This window comes from Galleria mellonella, unplaced genomic scaffold (assembly GCF_026898425.1).
Source record: "Galleria mellonella isolate WM207_F2 unplaced genomic scaffold, CSIRO_AGI_GalMel_v1 utg78, whole genome shotgun sequence".
NCBI classification, from domain to species: Eukaryota; Metazoa; Arthropoda; class Insecta; order Lepidoptera; family Pyralidae; genus Galleria; species Galleria mellonella.
In genome coordinates, this window is record NW_026442151.1 from 6,550,705 (window position 1) to 6,569,509 (window position 18,805).

General features: G+C 34.4%; 2 protein-coding genes across 3 annotated transcripts; both read right to left on the reverse strand.

Moving 5' to 3' along the window:
* Positions 1 to 1,732: 1,732 nt before the first annotated feature.
* On the reverse strand, positions 1,733 to 13,137 carry LOC113511513 (uncharacterized). Of its 2 annotated transcripts, XM_052901514.1 has the most exons (7): positions 12,788 to 13,137; positions 9,193 to 9,350; positions 8,161 to 8,380; positions 5,977 to 6,097; positions 4,646 to 4,713; positions 3,504 to 3,770; positions 1,733 to 2,655 (listed from the first exon to the last, which is right to left on the reverse strand). In XM_052901514.1, the coding sequence occupies exons 1-7, from the start codon at positions 12,878 to 12,880 to the stop codon at positions 2,092 to 2,094; spliced, it is 1,491 nt and encodes a 496-aa protein (XP_052757474.1). In that variant the 5' UTR covers positions 12,881 to 13,137; the 3' UTR covers positions 1,733 to 2,091. The 2 variants fall into 2 exon arrangements, with proteins under 2 accessions (XP_052757474.1, XP_052757475.1); XM_052901515.1 differs by lacking the exon at positions 12,788 to 13,137 and having other exon boundaries at positions 8,171 to 8,380; positions 9,193 to 9,331.
* Positions 13,138 to 15,219: 2,082 nt separating this feature from the next.
* LOC113514017 (uncharacterized) lies at positions 15,220 to 18,524 on the reverse strand. The gene is made up of 4 exons (XM_026898001.3): positions 18,055 to 18,524; positions 17,749 to 17,907; positions 16,948 to 17,116; positions 15,220 to 16,332 (listed from the first exon to the last, which is right to left on the reverse strand). The coding sequence occupies exons 1-4, from the start codon at positions 18,256 to 18,258 to the stop codon at positions 16,142 to 16,144; spliced, it is 723 nt and encodes a 240-aa protein (XP_026753802.2). The 5' UTR covers positions 18,259 to 18,524; the 3' UTR covers positions 15,220 to 16,141.
* Between the last annotated feature and the right edge of the window lie 281 nt (positions 18,525 to 18,805).

The following is an 18,805-nucleotide window of genomic DNA, read 5'->3' on the forward strand; positions in this document are numbered from 1 at the left end:
ATGATGATTAGCAATCTTATTAATGGATGCGTTGTGCAAAAAATAACACACGATATCTTTCGTTCATATAATTTAACATAAGTTTGTGCTCATCAAAACAGACTATAGAAAGATTGTTTTCTTTAGCAGTTTTTATTATTTTTTATTCAATTTCAATAAGAGGCTACTAAAGGAATATTTTTAAATTCTGTTATTCAAAAAATAGTATCGTTTTTAACACATTCGAAAATAAATACCCAACTAATATGGACGATGACCTTTTTCCCGCCATTAATTAAGGATTCCAATATATCGATATCGAATCTTTATCCATATTACCCTGGCCTACTATTAATATTTCATTGTATTGATACTTCTAGATTTCTAGATGTTCACATAGATCTTTTTCCAATTTTATTTTATATGAATATAATGCCAACTCTATATTACCAAACGTAGTGATCACTTGCTCTGTAAAATAATGTCAAATGGTCTATCATTTGATTTTGACTTTGACGTTCTTCAAACATTCACAGAGTATGATCTGCGAAAACGACAACAAACGGACAAGTGGAATTAGAAAATGACACTTTTATTTATAGTTATTAATTTATTATATTTGAGGCCTATAAAATCAAAGGTAGCTAAACGTCATAAATTCATTTTCACTCTGTACTCAAATATTTCTTAAAAGTTCTATCAATTAAAATTCAAATTATTACTAATATATTCTAATTTTCTTATTATTTTATTTATTTTTTTATTAACTTCTTCGTTACGATCTTTATATTAGCCTCAACTTATTTCTGGTGCCAAACAACTTGTATTTATGCTGAGCTAAAGTAGGTAGCGATTATTTGTTCTGTGGCTGTAGTTGTGTGTTTGTTAGTTTGTCTAAGTGGTTTAAATGTTGAAAGTACATATTTATAGTGAAACTACTGAGTATGAATAAAATATTGTAAGTTAAGACCTTTTTAATACAGTTCCTCTAGAGTTATGAATCGTCGATGTAAAAGTCTTTTTTATTTTGCAAGAAAATATGTCAGTTCGTCTATTGTAAAAAATACGCAAAGAATTACCCATAATGATATACAAAGAGAACCGCCTTGAAGTCGATCTGGCAGTAGGTATGAGTAATGTGGATACTGATCCAATATCTATGCAATGAGTTCTTGTGGACATTGATGGCGGGAAAAAGGTTATCACTCATTCCGATATCAAACAGAGGGAGACTGTACAAAAGTCGTTTGCTTGATCACCCCTGTCCTATTCGTGTTTCAATCGTAAAGCAGTTATGTTTGCATGTCTGTGTTTCGGTTTGAAGGGTGGGATATATCAATGAATTTACAGAGCACAAAGGAATAACACCTGAGTCTTCAGGAATGGCAACGCATGGGGTTTATCATGGACGAAACAGCATACTCTGGTATGTCCATGATACTGCTCATGTCTATAGGCGACGGTTACCACTTTCCATCAGGTGGGCCGTCAGCTTGTTTGCCATTCTGAGTTGTATAAAAAAATATCGATCGAATATCTATTTTCGAATATATAAAAAAACCTGTTATCCAATATTATTTTTTGGATAACAGACTTTTTACATTTTCGAGTTAGTAGAACATTATTGAGTTTGTATATAGCTACTGTAATTAAAATATATAGATATTGCTATATATTACCCAACTGTACCTGACAAGATATATTAATTTGATGTTACTCACTAAAAGTTCAGAAAATGAAAGGCAAGTTTGGCATTTTGAGAATTATTCATTTCTTAATAGAAGGCAAGTGAACAATGGTCCAACAAGCTCGTACCTTACAGTTATATGCAATAAAATATTTGTTTAACATTTAAACTACCTACTTATTTATGTAGTGTTCGCTCTACGTTATAATGAGCACAGGTTAACAGTCACAACATATAGATTCCATCACCATAAAGGCTGTAAATGGCAGGGGTTTACAGATTAGGCCGATAAATCGGTTAATTCGAGTTTCACATCAATAAACATCGATCTATTCTATTACATCAATATACTGTAACCATTTATTGGTATCTGAAAGAGTGAGAGAGAGAGAGAAAAGTAATCAACAAATAGGCTTGTTTTATATTTAAAACTTGTGGTCAGTACGGGGATGTTCAATTTCCGATAACAGAGGATTGCTTTCCTCCTCGAACCTTGAAGACCTTGAGCCGTGTCTTGACGCCGAGACCCTTTGTGTGAAATTGAGAAGATTAGGGACCAGGTTACTGCAAGGAGTGGCTGGCGCAGAGCGGGACGATGTGCGAGCGCCGGGTGATATCCGGGAACTTCTCACGGGATGTGCCGTGGACAGGGGCATATATAAGCTCGATTTTCTTGCTCTGGGTGCTTTCTTTGCATTATCTAGACGCCGGTGCCGCCTCTCGTCACTTGGTCTTCGAAGCGTAGAGTCCCTGGACGTTTGAGTGGGGCTGGTTGGTTGCGGAGGCGACTCGCAGGCACCGGCTCCTTCTGGCGAGGGGCAGGCGAAGAGATGCCGTAACCCGTACGCTTCGTGGTCATAGATGGCCTCGTCATCCACGTTGGAAGGCGATCGGTGCACTGGCGGTGAGGCACCGAGCCGCGGCTTGCAACCACCATCGCAGTACATTTCACAATCGATCAGTTCTAACTCCAAGTCGAAGGAAGGATCCTGAAAAAGGAAAAAATGTATGTGTTACGTTTATGTAGAGAGAGAGATAGAGATTTATAAAATACTATATAGATATATAATCGTAATTACATTACCAACGGCTGCAAATGACTTGGATCTCCCAAAAATAAAAATAGAGGTCACCTTATGAATCGAGTATATCAGCTTATCACACAATACTACGCCTGCGTATGGTACTACTATTACTAGGGTATTACGTAGTGTTTCATAAAGAATGAGATTTTATCGCAATTTTAATTCCTGCCCTTGAGAGTGGACCCTCAAGCTAACTTCACCTTCTCTTAGTGACCTAAATACTCTTGTTTATAAATACAAACGTAAGAAGAATTAAGGCATGTTGATACGTAAAAATAGTTGGAAGTACTCCGTGATGGTAAATGTTCACTTCGTTTTTGTATGATCTGTCCAGGCCCTCTAGACAAGCTGCAAGCGATTTCGTCGATGGAACCGACATCGCTAGCGAGTCCGTGAGATAGAATGAGATAGCAACGTCGCATGTCTCATTCTAACTCACGGACTCGCTAGCGATGTCAATTCCATCGACGAAATCGCTTGCCACTTGTCTAGAGGGCCAGGATATACTTATCTTATACTATATCTACCTTAAACAACGAATCCGACGATATTGTCTTAAGAATTTCTAGCATACACTACCAGAGAATGTACCTTGAGGAGTTGTAACCGTTTACCATCAGACGGGCTGTATGCTTGTTTGCTACCTTCTTGGTATAAAAAATAGGAGGATGCTTGTATGTAACAGGAATAAATGGCGCCAAATGATTGTGAAAACTGAGTGAGTAAAAGGCGAGGCGGAAGATGGAGATTACCAGAGGTTGTACAGGCGACGTGATGAGGTTCTCCCGGAAGGCGGCCGCTGGTTCCCGGGGCCGGTGCGCGGGGTGCGCGGGGGGCGCGGGGGCGATGTCGGGCGCGGTGCGTGCGCGGGGCGCGGCGGCGGCGGCGGCGGCGGGGGGCGCGGCCCGCGGCTCCGGCAGCGACGACAGCGAGCGCAGCAGCGACCGCCCGCAGCCCACCGCGCCGCACTCCTCGTAGTTGCTCGCGCACGAATACGGTGGCGGGATGATTGAATTTGCCTAAGGACAAGTTTTTGTTTTTAAAAGTAAAAATAGTATGGTAATCCCACGTGAGCTATCGATATACGTTGGTGAGGAACCAGTGAGAGATGATAGGTGAGAATGAAAGCGAGTTCGTTAGCTCATCGTGATGACTTCAACGAGAATTAAAAATGATGGTTTCCGGGCAAAACCGTGACGTTGTCAGCAATGTGCCTGTCTAAGGACAAATAGGTATTATTATTTGTACCTTTATCGACATTAAGAATACACACAAGTCCCCACAAATTTACGACGGGAGATTATCGTTCTGAGCACTCTGTCGCCAAGTGACTACAAATTTTTAACATTAGAGTAGTTTACTTGATTACCATTGTCCTACTCGTGCTTCTGGCATAGAAGCGGTTATGCTTGCATGGCTGAGTTTTAGTTTCAAATCACTGGGAAAATGCGAGGTATGAAGGTATAATACATTAAATCAGGGGAAGGGATTCTTAGTAATAGGATCTAGTTTCCAGATTGTTAGAAATATACTTTGTCAGATCGAACTTCGCACGGTCCTCGTTTAAAACCATAAGCTAAATTTCAGGTGAATTCATCACGATAATTTCCTTTAATAGGTGAAGATGGAATGGTAATCCCGCCTGCACTGTTGGTATACGCTGGTGGGGTACCAGTGAAGGGTGATAGGTGAGGATGAAGGCAACCTTTTCATTCTCATCTATCATCTTTCACTAGTACTCCGCCAGCGTATACCGGCAGTGTAGGCAGGATTGCTATTCTATTATTACCAATAAAAAAAAAACAAAATAAGTTAATAAATAAAACTTGACGCGGTTATTCACGATATTTTCCAACATACATATCTAGTTTTCTAACAATGTATGCAAACTCACCTCATTTGTCGCGTTGCATATGAAACTGGAGTTGAGAGATTCGGCAGTACTCGCCGCTGATAGAGAACCTGAAAACATTGCAATTCACTGCAGCATTCGGTTATTTTATCTTACTAATAAAATTCTAACTAGACAATGTCTATACATAGGAGAAATTTAAGAAAAAAATATATGAGAGCTCTTTAATATAAGACCAATAGAAGATTAAACAAAAAGTTTTAGAAATTTCGTCTCTAGATCGATGTGTTTGATCCGGTATCATGCAAAAATACTGCACGAAATTAGATGCGATAAAATAAATAAATTAGTGCTAGTGGACGCAAGTGGCTCAGGACCGTTCCTTATGGCGGTCTATGGGGGACGCCTATGTCCAGCAGTGGACGGATAATGGCTGAAATGATAATGTAATGAAACTAACAAACTCGCCTCAAGATGTATAGTGAAAATCTAAAAGTATTTTTTCAAGTTTTCACATTAAATTAGGGAGGTATTAGTTTAGTAATAAATATATTATGTGGGTGGATATAAACGTACCGTAGTTACGTTATCTTTTGCCAATTGCAGATCTCCTTTATGTTTTTCCAAAATATTTTTAAATGGATCCAACATGTTCAATAGTTTGAGACGTTTTCACTCTATCCACGTTACACAACATAGACTATACTAACGTAAAAGAAAACTAAAAAGAGTTTTATTTTAATTAAATTATACATATAAGTTTTCAATGATAAGCTGCAAAGCCGATTAGGTACTTCAATACGTACTTCAGATAATAACAAAATTTAAAAACTTTTAAAGCATTACCTAAAATCTAATCGCAGTTGCCAACCCGTCTGCTGGCAAAATTACTGGCAAAACAATTTTTATGGGGGAGGTTTATGCTAAGCAGTGAATAATTACTGAATCATAATAATTAATACGTTCAAAAATAATAGTGAAACTGTGATAATAGTTTTAAAATTACGCGACTTAACCGCGCAATTTATCTACAAAAAAAAAAATCAGACGAATTGAAACCTCCTTTATATTGTAGACGCTTAAAGAACCATTAAAATTGCATAAATATACGAGTTGTATAGGTCCCCGCATAGAATAGGCTATCCCTTCCTTTCCCGTGGGTGTTGTAGGAAGTGACTAAGAGTACTCAATGGTCGAGGGATAGGCAGCAGCGTCCTTCTTGAGCCAGCACCAAAAGCCAAATTGCGATTGCCAATGCGCCTGCCAAATATGGCAATTACTTGCAAAATCTTTGTTACGGGAGAGGCTATGTTCAGCAGTGAATAATTAACAGTTGATATAATAAAATTAAATATTATAGCAGGAGAACTTACCAGGTGCTCGAATTACATAGTTTCTGAAATAATGTACCATGAGGTAGCTACCACCGGTTTTGCCGTCGCCTTCTCCACCACAAGTAATGACGAGAGGATACAGGTCCGGCTTCGACGTGACCTGTAGCAAGCAGATCACATTTCCCTTTAAGACTGTACCACAAGAAATGCAATATCATCTAAATGTGGCTAGGTATGTGGCGTCTGTAAATAAATATTGTAATTCATCTCATAGCTACTTATCAACATCATTACTTTCTTTTCCATCAAGTAGGCTAATTAAATTGTACATAGATATTTCGCCTCTTTCTTTCCTTCGGACTAGTCGTACAGACATGACAGCGACGTTTTACTTTCTACATTCATTTCTGCTGTCACTCTCTCCATCTCGATCGCTCGCCTCTTACACTCCTAACTTCCGTTTTTATATATTATTTTCTACATATTCCTTTGTATATAATATTTACCTTCTGTATATAATATATGTAAATAGACAAAGTTAGTTGTTGAACTTATTTCCTCCAAACAACTACAGGTACATAGCGAGGTCACTTTTTTACTTATAAAAGACATTAGGGTCGATTATGAGATCCCAATTTTCTAAACCTTTTTTTTTTTATATAACTTAGAATGGCAAACAAGCTGACAGTCCACCTGATGGAAAGTGATAACCGTCGCCTATAGACATGAGCAGTACCATGGACATAACAGAATATACTCTTTCGCCCATGATACCCCCCATGCGTTGCCTCTGTACCCAGTAAATTCACGCTTAAAATTAAAATTTTAGTTTAATTTTATACCGAAGTCTTTATTATAAGGACCAATAAGAACTAATTTTCTAATAGATTTAAATTAACATAATTATAAATTTAGTTTATGATGGTCTATTTAGTTTCGCAAAATTAAAATATTAGGTTAAGAGGTAAGTTTAGAAAAATATCATCTTTGAATTGGCCCTATTGTAAATCTATGACAATCACAGACTAGGAAATCTTATCGCATCGCCGATAAAGTTGTAGCGTCTCTTCTGACCTTGACATTGGCAAAATCATCGGACCCAAAGATTTAATTCTTGTCCTTAGATTGGAACCCCGATGGAACCATAATATAAATACGGTTTACACGATAATTGATAAATATTTCTAGTAAAATTAATAAAGTCGACAAGATATAGTATCGTTTAGACGAGATACTACGATATCGCGATTGGCGTGAACCGTTGAAACAGTGAGACCCTGTTGTGACCTGCAGACATGCAGATCCTAATTGTAATTCTTGTTTGGTATCTGGATAGAGCTTGTGGATAAACACTGACTTATTCGCGTAAGCTGTATGTAATTTTGATTTGTTTTTGAGATTTCGAATAGTGCAATATTTGGGGTCTGTTTTGGTATCACCACCCCACCTAATTTATAAAAATATTTGAGTTATATTTTGAGATAGTTTTGAGATTAAGTTAATTTTGAGAGAGTTTCTTTATCAGCTTTTATAGAATAAAACCAGTCGAATGCTAGTAATAAATAAAGTACCACACTATAGCCTTAGGCCACATAACTTTTTATGACCAATGTCTTCACACTACAATCTCTCGATTTTTCTCAAAAAGTATCATCTATTTTTCAGTATGAATACAATAAACTGTATTTATCATATATATTTAGCCTTGAGATATATCTTTTTGAGCTACGTTTTGATCACTTTTTAAGTATACAAAGTTATTTCAAAATCTGCAAACCCTCTTGGCTTCTTGCCACGCGAATCCGTCATTGGAGTGAATTAAATATGAGAGACGCCAGTAATGAGTCGCTGTCGACATGCATCATCATTTATGTTTATATTATCAAATAGCTTTTACCAACATCTTTGTCCGCGTGACTGTGATATATTGATCACTGACCAGAATAAAAAGTAATTTTTCACCATCTCATACAATAAGTGTATATTAAATTTTAAGCCTCCAAGAGGTAACAAACAAACTCACTTTCATAAAACTATCTTATAGCTAAAATAATAAGCGTTTAGCACCTAACCCTCGTAATATTTAGCAGCCAGAACAAACATGCAAACAATAACATGACAGCCTAGAAGTGTCGTTGGCTTTCAAATGAAGAGTGAATATCATAAAAACGAATCGGCAAAAATAAATAAACCTCAAACTGAAGTTCACAATAAGAATATCACTTCAGAATACGGTGGTGGAGCCTGGTGGAAGGAGCCGCAGCGGCTGTAGCGCGGCGGCGGGTAGATGGAGCCGGCGGAGTCGTGGTTCGAGTTGGGCCGGCGGACGCAGCACGCGAACGAGCACATGTAGATGCCGTGCGAGCTGGGCCGCTTGCAGAATAGGCACCACACGCAGCAGATCAGGATCCCGCCCAACGTCCCGAGCAGGAATAGAACAGGCCTGCGAATAGTGGCGTGTAAAGATTCATAAGATCTCATTAGGTACCGGGCTAATGCATGTTCATAAAAGTCACATCTCTTTTAATATACATACATGTAAAAGCACAAAAAAATATATAAAATATACGTATTTAACAATTTAAAAATCGTATAATATGTACGAGTTAAAATTTCTTCTATACTGTGCGATATTTATATCTATACTTATATTATAAACAAGAAAGAGTTGCTTTTTTATGTTATACATAGATACTCAACCAATTTAAAAAAATCTTTCACCAATAGACATAAACATTCTGAGCAAATAACACAGGCTGTATTTAATTAAAAGAAACCATACAAAGCTGCGGCGTGCCATTAGTGTTAAATATATTAATTATTTAGTCTCCCGCCAAACTACATCAGGTTATGGGCCCAGGTTAGATAATTATTAAAGAAAACAAATGGCGTTCCTGTAAACAATAGATAAAGTAAAGTGTAAAGTATAGATCAGTGTTTCCCAACCTTTTTTGTGTCATGTCCCACTTAAACATTTCTAAAATGTACGAAATTATACCTAATAAATATTTACAGCATTTTTTAATTTACTCTTTTTGTTAAATTTTGCACCGATCTCTACATGTAGCATTGCATTTAAATGGCCTCGAGCAAGAGAGTTAAAATAGCTGCTAGTCCATTTTTTATTGCAACCCCCCCCCCCCCTCTTAACTATCAAATTGCCTCCTTATGGGCCGTGGGCCCCACGTTGAAAAACACCGGTATAGATTGTTTTTATGAGTATTAAGGAGCATGTATGTACTGAATGAGACTTACCATTGAGCATACCAAGGGTAAGAGAATCCATGTTCCTTGAGCGGGTCGTCAAGGTCGTGACGCGATGGGGAGCTGACGGGCGCGCAGCAGCCCGAGTCGCAGCACACCCACGGCGCTGGGCACGCCTTGCCGTCCGCGCACTGTGTCTCCGTGATGCACTGCACATATGCGTACAGGCGGTTTATTATTTGAGGAATTATGTGGTGTAGTGGTAGTCACGTTGCTTTGTGCAAATGAGACAAATCTTATTATATATTATATATTCTTTATTGAACTTGTAAGTTACATATAAAATAATGTATTTATAAATGTTGCGAGCAAGAGTGGACTTATCTCTGAAAGAGATCTCTTCCAGTCAACCCAGTACAGTAAGAAAGCATTTCGTTAGCGGGCAGCTGAAGTGCTACAACTATTAATACATAAACAAATATACAGTTAAATAAAATATTTAAATATATAATATTACGTAAATACATACACTATAAATACATATAATACATACCTACTTACATAATAAATGTTAAAATAAATTAATATACTACTTACATTAGAAATTTAGTTTAATGATTTTAAGATTTGACAGTTCAACTAGAAAAAATACAAAAAAAAATATTACTCAAGGGAAAGAAAATGTGATTTCAACCTTTTCTTGAAAGAGGTAATAGAGGGATTCTCTTGTATGTGGGACGGGAGTTTGTTCCATAACTGGACAGCTCGATACGAGAAAATATTTTTGCAACAAGCACTTATTATATCTATTAATAATTAAGAATGTGTTACACAAAAAATAGGGGTGTCAGAATTGTAAAATAGAGACTGATGCGTGAGTCATAAAAAAATAAACTTGAATTGTGACAAACCCAGTTATTTTAATTTAAAAACTAAACTCCCTTTAGGTAAGAAAATAATTTTTCTAGTCGGTTGACACAACTGACGGAGTTACGGGGTGACAAACTTAAAAAAAATACCACGGCCCGCCTGATGGTAAGCAGTTACCGTAGCCTATGCACGTTTGTAATGTAAAACCAGGAGCATAACGCGCGCGTTGCCGACTCTAAAGAATTTTTTTTTATCTCTTTCTTGAAGAACCTTATGCGGTAGTCTCTTGGGAAAACGTCGACAGGGAGTTCATTCCGGGTGTGTTTGATCTAAACATACTTACATATATAAAGCGACCCCATTCAAGTATATCAAAGGCGTGTTTGCTTTCGCAGATATGTTTGCCAACTGACGGCGAAGTTGATAAACAAGGTTTTTTTTTATTATGGATGATAATGGAATGGTTACCCGCCTGCGCTATTGGTATACGCTGGCGGGGCACCAGTGATAGATGACAGATGAGGATGAAAGCAGGTCAGTTAGCCCATCGTGACGAATTTCACAAGAATTAACCACGATGGTTTCCAGGGGGAACCACGTGGAGGTCGACCTGATAGGATATATTGTTAGTAATGGGGCTGTTAGATTCCATTATTAACAATCCCTTCCCCCCTGATAAACAAGGTTGTTAGATGAGATTTTTTGTTTTTACCTAAATGTCAAATATTTTTTCTTCAAATCGATAGGATTTCTTTTATTTTTACCCGATCACAAACTTGTATCGATTTTCTATATGTTTTGGCATAATATGTTTATTAATTTATTTACATTTTATTGTACCATTTATACAAATAATAAATACAGGAAATTTTAATGACAAGTGGATACATTAGGTCGGTCTAATATTTATCATATAAATACTAATTTATACAAACATAAACACTAGGTGTCACGCTGTATTGGAAGATCAAGGAAATGGTCTGGGATCGAGTAGCAAGCACTAGTAGCAAGCGTGTAATGCAAAATTATATATTAAATTTGTAAAAGTGAATTTAATCTGTTTCATTGTAGAAAAAAAATGGTTTATGTTTTCAAATAAATCAAATTGTTTATGCACATATATATATATATATATATATATATATATATATATATATATATATATATATATATATATATAATTCGGACGAGTCCAAGCAAGTTCACAAAATTCTAGACATTGTTAAAAAGAAACATAAGTTAAAATACCCCCTTATTCATAATTTAAAAAATATTTTGTCATTACAAAATTATTTTGTAATGACAAAATATTTTATTATTAACTTATGTGTGAAACCATTATAAAACTGCCATATGACCTTATTGTACCACATTTTTTTCAATAAAATTTATTCATTCATTCATTCAAAAACGTCAAACCTCTCATAAACCAATTATAGCTATTTTGTTTCTTTCTTTTGTGCTAAATTTCTAATTTGAAAGAAAGCCACAAAACAGTGTGTAAGGGAGTTAATTTCCAAAATATTTCGTGGTTATTTTCAACGTCAATCCCATAATCACGTTTACACATGCGACTATGATATGGTGCCTACGAGATTGAGACCGTAGCTCCGTAGCACTACTTCTACGATCCTCGTAGCATTCTTACAGCCAGATTTTAATATTTTTAATTATATATTATTTAGATTTATTAACGGATTTATAGGTGTCTTTTATAATAATATCATCATGGAGAATAATTTTTACACACAATTTTTACATTACAATTTTTTTTTATTTGTTTTTTTTTATCATTAATATATATATATATATATATATATATATTAATGATAAAAAAAAAACAAATTAAAGTATATATAATTACCTATACAGTTATTAAGTACTTCTAAATTCATATAGACTTCTAAATACAAAATATTTATGGTTTTTATAGTCTGTAGTACCTATTTTCGCGGGAAAACGTATGAGCGGGACAGATACACAGCGCATGTTTTCCTGGGGATCGATCGTTCTGAGTTCATTCCTGGTAAACAAATCTTATCCTGACAACTTGATAGTACGCTTCGAGATATGGTTATAAGAGAAATACTGCAAGTAATCCACTTAATTGAGTGAGGTGACAGAAAGATGGCCGTCGTTTTTTTTTTAATTATTACAAGATATGTCAAAAGAAAACGTGACATGTCAAAATAGAGCAATGATATAAAATGTCGCATATATATTGTGTAGACACATAGACATGATCTGTACATACAGAGACAGGGTTATTTTTTGTTTGCTTTCTCGCTCTATGGACGCATATTATTCAAACTAGGTACAAATATTACATATGTAGGTAGCATCTATTTAACCTCATCATGAGCAGAGAAAGATCTACAATTTCAAGATTCGCATATGCATTTGAAAGTGGCATGAATCGATACTTGTTTGATTTAATATTCTATAAAGAAATATGTTGCATTAAGTCTGCAAACGTTAAAGCAATATTAAAAATGTCACAAGTAGCCTAAAAATATCTTCTGAGTAGATTTTATTTAAAATTCATATTAGTTTACATATACATATATTATGATTACGAAATAATTATATATTTATATATAAATAATGAGTGTATTTAATAATTTATACAATTTAAATAAATTTTCTGAATGTTTATTCATATTATATATTTATTACTAATAAAATAAAACAAAACAAATTACGACAAAATGAGCATTAGGCTGTAAACGTTTTCCTTTGTTATTTTTTTTTTCATATATATGTATAGAATACTTACTGGTACAGGCTTGGTAATTAAAATACCAAGTAAGAACAAAGCGAAGAATGCAAAAACCATTATTGTGATTAGCAGCGGCGTGTGGCTCGACATGGAGAGGTGCCTCACATTTGTCACGGAGCAATCAAATTGCAAGGTGCAATTGCACCTCGCCGCAATCCACTCGCGTTATGAACGCTATTTATTTTTTGACGCCATGCCATCCCGCGCCATCTATCGCTACCGCAGGGTCGCGCGACACTGACTCGCCGTACTGTACTGTTGGCACGACCACTGTGCATGGGACCGCCCTGCCGCCCCGTTTCAGCCCTACTTTCGGCCAAATATAGCAGCCTGTGAAGCCGACCGGGGCTCTCTCAGTACTGGGCGGCTAAAATTGTAGGCAAACGTACATTTGCAGTCGTCGAAAACTGCTATGTTGCGTTCCAGATTGATAATTTCAAGGTGTTTGAAATATTTTTTATTATGAACTCGATGCAGGGTTAACGAGTTATCGTTGCACGGGTATAGGTAACAGATTGATACTATTACAAGGACAAACCCCTGAGCAGGAATACCAGGGACGCCCGTGACCTAGTTATTTATCTGGGTTTACCTATTATTATTATTGTAATTATTGATTTAGCTATTCAAAGGTTGAACAGAAGCGCGCGATAATAATAGCCATAATTTAAGATATTAAAAAAGTTGATAAACATATGGTTTCGAATGAAGAAAGAATACTCAAAATCGGTTATAATTTATGGGGTATCGCGTAATATACACGTAAAAAACGGATAAACTGGAGACGGAGTCCTTTATGGGAAACAAATAAACTTTTGTTTTTATAATAAAGACATAGAAAGGTTAATTTTTATTTTGGTCAAGTCGCGGATAGGTAATTAATTTTTGTATCGAAGGACTAAAATCTGCTGGATTGTTTAAGAAAATTTATTTATCTGCAGATTAATTATTTTTCTTCTTATATTTATATAAGTTGTATAAAAAAAAATTCGTATTTGGGTGTATAACTTTAAGGCTGGAATTTTTATAAAATAAAAGCCAAGTATTATCCGGTTCTTTCTCTTCCGTTTTTTTTTCCGTAAGATTTTTTTTTACAATATTAATGTAAAAAATTACATCTATGTTTCGCATCGAAACACTTTATTTGAGTCATGACTATAACACTATGAGTATTAACTATTATTATGTCTATTTGACAAATCTAACTATAATATAACAAAATTGCAACTAGCGGATTCTGTACATGGGAGATATTTAAGAAAAAATTATATGAGGGCTCCTAATATGATCAATAAATGCCAACACTTGAATGTTTAAAAAATGTATGTTTGTTCCGGCAATACGCAAAAATTACTGCATCATTGTATTCGATTTCCACTATTGTGTCTCTGAAGGTAAAACTTAAAAATCCGGCATTTTATCTAGATACACCACTTAAAAGGGATCTCTTTCATTACTTTTCTTTTGAAGTCCACGAATACGAAGTGGTGAAAAATCATAAAAAGGTAAGAAAACTGTGTATCGTTTTATGTATTTATTTAAAGGAACACCAACAGCATATTGCATTATAACACATATAACAAACATTAAGGGTATTCACAAGTTTTTTTAGAATGAAATCAAAACTTGTACAACAAAGATAGCCGTCTCCAAGAATCCAGGGATGTATTCACCTGCATCGATTTAATATTATAGTTTGAACATTATATATTTAATATTATGGTTGGAAGGGGGCGCCCTCTCGGTGCAAGACAGATGCATCATTATGTAATTGTTTACAAGCGACTTCAAAAAGGAGGTATTCAATTCGGTTGTTTTTTAACTCATAACGCCGTTAATAAACCCATTTGGATTTTTTTTATTTATCTGAAAAAGTATACTTACAGATTAGTCCCATAGAATTCTGTTCCGTAGTTTACTTTTAAAATTTGCATAACTGGTCAAAATTAAATCCGTTTTTTTTTGTGGAACACAATCTTTTTTGAGAGGGGGGAAAAGGGATTGTTAGTAACGGAGACTAAGAATCCCATTGCTAGCAATATATCCAACCAGGTCGACCTCCTCCCGTTTCCCCCTGGAAACTATCATGATTAATTCCTGATGAATTCATCATGATGGGCTAACAGGCCTGTTTTCATCCTCATCGATCACCCTTCACTGGTGTCCCGCCAGCGTATCCGTATGGGTAGGTTATTTAATCATTCTTTTCAGCCATTAACTGCCCACTGTTGAACAAAGGCTGCCCACATTAACTGTTATAAGGAAAATTTGTAAAATCTGTGTTTATCCACTTTTATAAATATTTTATAAAGTAAAGATAAACACAGAATTTCCAAACTCCTAAAGATCGTTGTGTGCATGTTAAGAAGACGTGAGAAGCATTATAAAATATCAAAATTAGGTGTTTTAAAAAAAATAAACTCTTTTATTTTAAACAGATTTATATTTCCTCGTAAATTCTTATTACATTATAAATTGGGCTTTAAAGTCTATGTAACATTTAAATATTTATTTTCAATTCTTCTTAATTAATCAGTCATCAATACATACAACCATACAATGTTCTCGAGCTTAAAAGCTTTGACTCAATTCCAATTATGATTCATATTATACTATTATATATATCTTATCTCTCTTCACGCTATGTTTCCTGTGGGGTAGGTAGATAGAACTTAGTTCTTCCATATGATACTTAGAATGGTAAACAAGTTGATATTTCAAGTCTATTTGAAAGTTAAATTTGATGATTTACTTGATGTAAAGTGGTAACCGTTATCTATAGACATAAATAGATCCATGGACATTGCAGGTTTCTCTGTGATGCTCTTAGTATTTCTCACAAGTTGATATTTTTGAGAACTACGGCATTCACTGCCATATCATATCATATCTTCAAAGTGAAACAGCCATGTAATGACAGTTGCTTCTCGGCAGAAACACGGATGGGACAGAGGTACCCCCATTTCGTACAAAGATAACTTTTTGGACTTTTGTACAAAGTCTCCCTCTAGTAAAATACTTATATACATCTATTGTTTCATCAACTTTCATAACTTATGTCGTGCTTACAGGCCACTTCCAGCGATATTCAACACCTTTCTTTCTCCCAGATCCTACTAAAGTAAAGTTCTATTTTATATTACCAACTCTCTCTCTCTAACAAATTGTTGCCACTGAAAATCAACGTCATGTTCGAAAGAACATGGCATATAGCTGAGTGACACTATTTTAGTGATTTTTCATTTCTGTTTATTGTTGAATGTTTTTTGTTACTGTGTGAAATTAAGCATTAAAAATAAATATTTCTCTCTTTTTTTTTTCCTTAAATAATAAATGATAAATTATTGGCAGCTATCCTCTTCTTTCTAGTAATTTCAATATAGCCTGTGTCTGTGCCTCCATAGCTTTAGACTGGCGTAACGCCACTACTGTATGGCTTTTTAATGCTGCAATCATGGCCTTCACATGTTCGTGGTGACATTTCTCCATCTCTTGTTGAGAGGCTTCGATTGCTGATAGTCGCGCCAGTATGTCTCTTTGATCTATGTACAAAACAAAAGTATGTTTTAGATGAGATGCCTATTGTTATTATTACAAAATAATGTCCTGCCCTGGCTTCACACGGACTCAAAACATTTGTGATTGTGTATGTGTTGTTACTAATATTACAAAGATGCAACTGTTCATGAAAATTTATTGTCTTTTGTCTATTTCTATTTATTTATAGTTACAGGAAAGGGACAGAAGATAAAGCAAATCGTATTTTTGTTTAGTCTACGTTTAAAATGTGTTGTCTATGGTGTTAGTAAAAAATCATAGTTGGGTCATAAAAAAATTTTAACATCTAATAATGAATTAGCAATTAACCACTACATAATTATTGGGAAATAAACTTATTTTTGTTGTTTTAATAATAAAACAGAGACCCTTCAGTATGGGTGCAAATTATAACCATAAACCTTCCTTAAAAAAATATCAAAATTACAGTGAAATCCATATCAAAATTAGATGTGTGGTTTAGAAGATGCAAGCACAGAAACAGTCAGAATTTGTTTTATACAGTGAATTTATTTTATTTGTAAACATAATTTAATTGGTCCATTTCTATAGTTTATATAATGAAAACATGTAAAAATTTATATAATTTAAATTCTTACCTTCACCATTTCCTAATTTCTCTTTTTCTCTTTCACACTCAGTTGCTATACTGCTCTTGGTTATATTAAGTTCATTAGGTACACATATTGACTCCATTTCATTCCACACATGTTCTTCCATACTGTCATCTGACGACAGCGGGTCTATTTCTGCTATATAACTGATGTCCTAATGAGAATAAAAGCAATTAAATATTATTTTATGCCAATTTTATCTATCCATCTTGATGTTAGCAGGGAAAAAAGGAAGTTAGTGTCAAAAGCATTAACTTATATATCTTTCTAGTTTTTTTTTCTATTAAGAGCAAACAATACAATTTACCCAATTATGAGTAGCTTACAGAATGTAAGGATGCCTGTCATAACAGTCCTTGTAAATAGTATAATAGTTTTATATTGAAGTATTGCGTGAAACTTAGTTGTACTGACAATAAACACGTGTGTATTTTTATCTAATTATTTTTTAAATTTTCAGATACTCTTAAGAATTTTTTTACACATTTTGTAACATTTATATTCTGTAATCTTTTGGGAACACTTAATATTTGCATTTCCTAAAAAAAAGAAGGATAATTTCTAAACATAGCCATAACACACAAACATATTTTGATAATTGAAAATTACAATTTCATTAAATATTATTTCCTTTGCTTTGTTAGATGTATACATATTATAGGATATTTTACAGGAAAAATATTTTAAATTTAGTACATTGGCTACAGCTAATTAAGTGTGATTGAGTACACATCATTACATCTTTACTAACTTATAAATTTATAAATAGAAGCATTGACAACTTACAATGCCACTAGTTTTCACTGGAGAGTGGTCTTCATCATAAAGATTGAGCAGCCGCTGCTCCAAACTAGTCAACTCTTGATTTACATCACTCTGACAGCTTTTATCTTTCATTATTTTCGCAGCTTTCTTTTTAGTATTGGACTTCCAGTCGCGCAGTGACTGTAAGATTTAGAAAAGATATTTTAGTTATGTTTTTTCAATTGCAAATTGTATTTTTATGAATCGATAATTAGGTAGTTACCTATGTATATGGCCAAAAATAATATGAAAAAAAAAAACAAAAATTCAATAAAAAATATAAAGTACCTGCTGCCACTTTGAAACATTTTTGACAGCTCCATTTTCAACACAGTTTAATCTTTTGGCGAGGATTTCCCATTTTTCTGAGTACTCTCGTTTGATTGGCGCTCGGCCGCCCGGTCTGCCGATTAATAGAGTGGAGTCTTTCTCTATTTCCTCCACCAGTATCCTTAATTGTTCTGTCGATACTTTCTTTCTTTCTTCAGCCATTATGTATCACATTGTCACAAATTACAACCAAAGCAGTAATTGTTGTAGTACTACTACGTTTACTAGCAATGTTTAGCAGTAGTATAATTCTAAAAATATATACATTTATCGTTTACAATTAATAGGAACTGACTTTCCAATTAACACCAAATTACAATCTTTCTATATTTTAATAAAAGTTTAAAATACACGAAGGAAAAATATATATAAAATGATGATTTTTGAAAAACGTGTAAAGAATTTGAAGAATGAAACTAAAAACAAGATTTTTTTTTTAAATAACTGTAGGCTTTGGATGTTTTGTTTACAGATCATCTTTAATATGTATTACTTTTATTGTAGTCTTGAAAAAAAAATACATAAAAGAATCCACATCTTAATAGTTTTTCTATATATTGGCAATATTTTTAAATTCAAATTAAAGAAGAAAACATTTTTTTACGATATTGAATAAAATATAAATCTTATTGTAAATAATCGTTGTAAATCTAAATTCTGCAATCTGTCAATCGGGATAATCAGTGTAATGTCATTTAATGTCAGCAAG

Excerpts from the sequence above, each read along its gene's own strand:
- LOC113511513 (XM_052901514.1), bottom strand. The coding sequence starts at position 12,880 with ATGTCGAGCCACACGCCGCTGCTAATCACAATAATGGTTTTTGCATTC. Across the intron at positions 9,351-12,787 it reads TAATTACCAAGCCTGTACCA|TGCATCACGGAGACACAGTG; the intron begins GTAAGTATTCTA and ends GCATATGTGCAG. Across the intron at positions 6,098-8,160 it reads CTCCACCACCGTATTCTGAA|GTCACGTCGAAGCCGGACCT; the intron begins GTGATATTCTTA and ends TGCTTGCTACAG.
- LOC113514017 (XM_026898001.3), bottom strand. The coding sequence starts at position 18,258 with ATGGCTGAAGAAAGAAAGAAAGTATCGACAGAACAATTAAGGATACTG. Across the intron at positions 17,908-18,054 it reads ATGTTTCAAAGTGGCAGCAG|TCACTGCGCGACTGGAAGTC; the intron begins GTACTTTATATT and ends TAAATCTTACAG. Across the intron at positions 17,117-17,748 it reads CAGTGAAAACTAGTGGCATT|GACATCAGTTATATAGCAGA; the intron begins GTAAGTTGTCAA and ends TATTCTCATTAG.